The sequence below is a fragment of the Sinocyclocheilus grahami genome, unplaced genomic scaffold (assembly GCF_001515645.1).
Source record: "Sinocyclocheilus grahami isolate Dianchi unplaced genomic scaffold, SAMN03320097.WGS_v1.1 scaffold14.1, whole genome shotgun sequence".
In the NCBI taxonomy this organism is placed as follows: Eukaryota; Metazoa; Chordata; class Actinopteri; order Cypriniformes; family Cyprinidae; genus Sinocyclocheilus; species Sinocyclocheilus grahami.
In genome coordinates this window covers 3,601,223-3,605,566 of record NW_015505193.1, presented here as the reverse complement: position 1 = coordinate 3,605,566, position 4,344 = coordinate 3,601,223, and the positions used below count along the sequence as shown (strand labels likewise).

At 34.8% G+C, this 4,344-nt stretch overlaps 1 protein-coding gene across 1 annotated transcript in view; it reads left to right on the top strand.

Moving 5' to 3' along the window:
- Positions 1-3,987, top strand: part of LOC107600906 (E3 ubiquitin-protein ligase NEDD4-like) — a 31,417-nt gene extending 27,430 nt beyond the window's left edge. The window contains exons 18-25 of the mRNA XM_016292886.1: positions 592-687; positions 895-968; positions 1,073-1,133; positions 1,209-1,268; positions 1,352-1,459; positions 2,469-2,565; positions 2,687-2,759; positions 2,836-3,987. Of these exons, the coding sequence (XP_016148372.1) occupies positions 592-687; positions 895-968; positions 1,073-1,133; positions 1,209-1,268; positions 1,352-1,459; positions 2,469-2,565; positions 2,687-2,759; positions 2,836-2,938 (672 nt within the window). The 3' untranslated portion in view covers positions 2,939-3,987. The remainder of the gene's footprint in view (positions 1-591; positions 688-894; positions 969-1,072; positions 1,134-1,208; positions 1,269-1,351; positions 1,460-2,468; positions 2,566-2,686; positions 2,760-2,835) is intronic.
- The last annotated feature ends 357 nt before the right edge of the window (positions 3,988-4,344 follow it).

Genomic DNA, 4,344 nt, shown 5'->3' with positions numbered 1-4,344 from the left:
TTTTCTTTTTTAATAAATCTGCAAAAATGTCAACAATTCTGTGTTTTTCTGTCAATATGGGGTGCTGTGTGTACATTAATGAGGAAAAAAAATTAACTTTTAGCAAATTAGCAAATGGCTGCAATTTAACAAAGAGTGAAAAATTTAAGGGGGCCTGAATACTTTCCGTACCCACTGTATATATATATATATATATATGACAGTGCTTTATAGCGTTTGCTTTTGCTTATTTATTTTGATAGAATTTATTTTATTTATTTAGTATTTTTATTTACATAAATATATATATAAATATTACGTATTATTCTTTTTTTTAATATAGATTTTTAAAATCTAATTGAGTTTATCATTTAAGTTATATTTAAACTTAAAGGAAACCCACTGTTAAAAAGACAATTTTTTTTATATATACTATACAATGTGTACAGCACAGTAGTATTTCATTTTTAAAAAGTCCTTGCTTCTAGGTAATAAGTAAGAAGTATAAGTTATATTTTAACATAGTGAGTGCTGTTAACACTAATGATGTGCCTAATGTCCCATGGAGCTTTAGTTTAGTATCACACACTGTTTCTGGTCGTGTTATTTCAGGACAACGAGTACTTCAACTCCCTCCGATGGATCTTGGAGAACGACCCCACAGATCTGGACCTCAGGTTCACCATCGACGAGGAGCTCTTTGGACAGGTGATCTATTCTGCGCTAAAAGTAGTCCATGCAACTTTATAGTCCAAGACTTCTGAAAGCATACGGCAGCTTTGTGTAAGGAACAGACCGATGTTTAGGTCATTAAAAAATTACAAACATTTCAGGTTAACTATTCTTTTAAAAGACCCCAAAGATATGATTTGTGTAGGTAAATATATTCTGATATTGATCCGATCTCTTCCACAGACGCACCAGCATGAGCTGAAACCAGGAGGTGCTGATATTGTGGTCAATGACACCAACAAAAAGGAGTATATTCAGTATGTTTTACCTCCCTCTAGTGGCACATAGACAAACCACAACACATTTTCATGTGGGACAGGCTTCAAGGTGTAATACTATGTCCTGTGGTGTTTCTTTGCAGTCTGGTGATGCAGTGGAGGTTTGTAGATCGGATCCAGAGACAGATGACGGCCTTCAAGGAGGTACAGACCCTCGTTCAGTCGCTTTGGGTCACTGCCGCCCACCCAGAGTTTGACTGACTTATGTTTTATCTGCAGGGTTTCTATGAGCTGATTCCTCAGGACCTGATCAAGATCTTTGATGAAAACGAGCTGGAGGTGAGACACCGTGTGAGACTTTTGATGGTGCGTAGCTTGATTCATGTGAGCTCTGAGAACCTGAGCGTCTCTGTGTTCCTCAGCTGCTGATGTGTGGCTTAGGAGACGTGGACGTCAACGACTGGAGAGAAAACACCAAATATAAAAATGGCTACAACCCAAATCACCCCGCCATCATCTGGTTCTGGAAGGTCAGATTTGATTGTTTTTGTTTTGTTTTGTTTTTTATTAAGTCAAATCACATAAACTTTTGTACTTTTGCAACTTTTTAAGGTTAAACTTAAGTCTTATAAATAGGGCTGGGGGATTAATATAATTATTTCAATTACATTTTTGGCTTTGAGCTGAAACAATTATTGTGCCGCATTCAGTTTAGTCTGGTTTTGCTCTTGTTTTGCCTTTTTTGTTATAAATTCAGCACGTCTCTTTCCCATACAGCAGTACACTTTCACCCTTCCTTAAATGTCTAGTACTTTTCAGTAGCTTGTAGAATTGCACTAAAACAAAATAGTTGCTCTTTATTTTTAACAAATGTATTTATTTATTTATTTTATATATTTTTATTTATTTATTTAAATATATATATATATATATATAAATTAATACATTTTATTTGTTTTATTTATTATACGTTTTTATTTACATTTTATCTTTCATCTACTATTTATTTATTTTTATTTGTTTTGTAAATTTGTTTTATTTATTTTTGTTTTATTTTCAGTTGGATTTAAATTTCAAGGAAATCCACTGTCAAAAAGTTCAATAAATGCATAATGTTTCTAAAGTCTTCGACTAATTGTGATATAATAATCGTAATCATGAAATAACCATGATCACATTTATGTATATACATTATATATAATTTATTTAATTGTTTTTTTCCCCCTCCAGTTGAATTATATTTGATATTCAGGGATATCCATTGTGAAAAAGACATTTAAAAAAAAAAGGTTAAATAAATGCATGATGTTTATGAAGTCTGTGCGTAATCACGAAATAACCGTAATCTTAGTATTGAACAAACAAAATAATTGTGATTCTGACTTTTGCCATAAATGAGCAATAACAGTGATTTTGATCAGGATTAAGTGTTGTTGTTGTGCATAGCAAGTACACTATTGCACCACGCTTACATTTATTATTACTGATAATCAGAAGGAATTTTTTTAATGTAGCAGCTCGTTGTTGATGGTATTTCAGACGGTGTTGCTGATGGATGCAGAAAAGCGAATCCGTTTGCTGCAGTTTGTGACGGGAACATCCCGTGTACCAATGAACGGCTTCGCTGAGCTCTATGGTAAGCCCCTCCCCCCCAAATCACAATGCTCATTAATATTAATGTTTGTGCCGGCTTCTTCATTTAATGGATTTTCAGTTTGTTCAGTAAAGTGCAATGCTGTGTTTCTCTGATTGATCAGGATCCAACGGGCCGCAGTTGTTCACTATTGAACAGTGGGGCACGCGGGACAAACTGCCCCGAGCGCACACCTGGTGAGAGATCTGTGTGTGTGTGTCTGTCTGTCTACCTGTCTGTCTCTCCTGTCTCATTCATGCGTCTCTCCATCAGTTTCAACCGCTTGGATCTCCCTCCGTACGAGACGTTCGAGGAGCTCCGTGAGAAGCTGCACATGGCCATCGAAAACGCTCAGGGCTTTGATGGTGTGGATTAGACTCCGGCTGCCACGGCGACAGCGTAACCATGGTGACAGCATCACGACTCTCGTGTGTTTAAAGCGGGCGGCACACGTGTGCATGCGGCTCTATGGGAAACAAGGTCCGGCGAACACGGTGTTATAAAATCACAAATCTGTATGTTTATGATGTTTACAGAATAAGGTTTTGTAATGTACTCCTGCATACAGCTGTATGTTTCTACGTACAAGATTTCTAAACATCTATAGATTTGATCATATCTATGCATTTGAGCATAATTAAGGAATTGTATATTTCTAATATGAGCTTTTAAGTCACGCATTATGGATGTGCACTGTTTGGCTGATGAGATTTCCCAAAATGCACAATATGAGACCATACTTTTTTTGGGCGATCTGTACAAAAAATTTCCTTTTTTTTTTGTTTGTTTTTAGTTGAAATTCAAAGGTATCCAGGCATCATTGTTTGTACTATTGCTCTTAATCATGACTTTTTCTCACTTTGACTTTGTTTACAGGTTTGTTTGTTTACAGATAGCCCACTTTTGAAAACCATATGCTTATTAAAATAATTTTTTGTACAGCTTGTGAACGTTGAAGCACTTTTCTAAAAACAAACGTTTCAAGTCTTACTATGTATAGCTCACCTCAGTCAAGCTGTATTGTGACAAATCATTGCTTCGTATCATTTACTAAATGTTTACAGCTTAAATATTGCTTAAAGTAAGCACATTTTGTCTCGCAAGAAACGTATTGGACTGTTAAATAACTTTGCCTTCATTTTGTAATATGAAACTATTTGATTCTGTGTGCTGACGAGCAACTTTTAATGAAGAAACACTTTTATCGTGGACACTGTTGTATAATTAGACACTATTATATGAACGGCCACTGCATTTCTACAAAGGTTTTTGGCACAGATGAGAGTGAGTTTCAGAAAGGGTTTTCTATCAGAGATTTATGAGCAAACGTGTCTTTCATTTTAATGTCAATTGTGCTGATTTTAATTGTCACGCCGATCTTTATGGCTACTTGTTTTTTGAAAATTAATAAATTGAAAACGACTCTTCCGATATGATGTCTTCATTGAGGTTTATGTGGTCTTTATTTGCAGTGCATACTAATACAAGTCTTTAATTGTTATTAGTAAAGCAGCTGTCATAAAGCATATTGTTTCAAAGCAACTTTTACAGGATACGCCCGCAAGTGAACAGATGAAGGTGAATGTAGCACAGAAAAAATCCTGAAGATGTTTAAGAACGAAAGGGAAGCGCAATCCTCTCTTGGAAGGTGCATCATTTAATACTTATTATTATAATACAAATGGTATTGAATGATATTTATTTTTTATATATCTATTTATATTTGTGTTTTTTATATGTATTCTTATACAAATGGAATCAAATGTTTTATTTATTATTTTT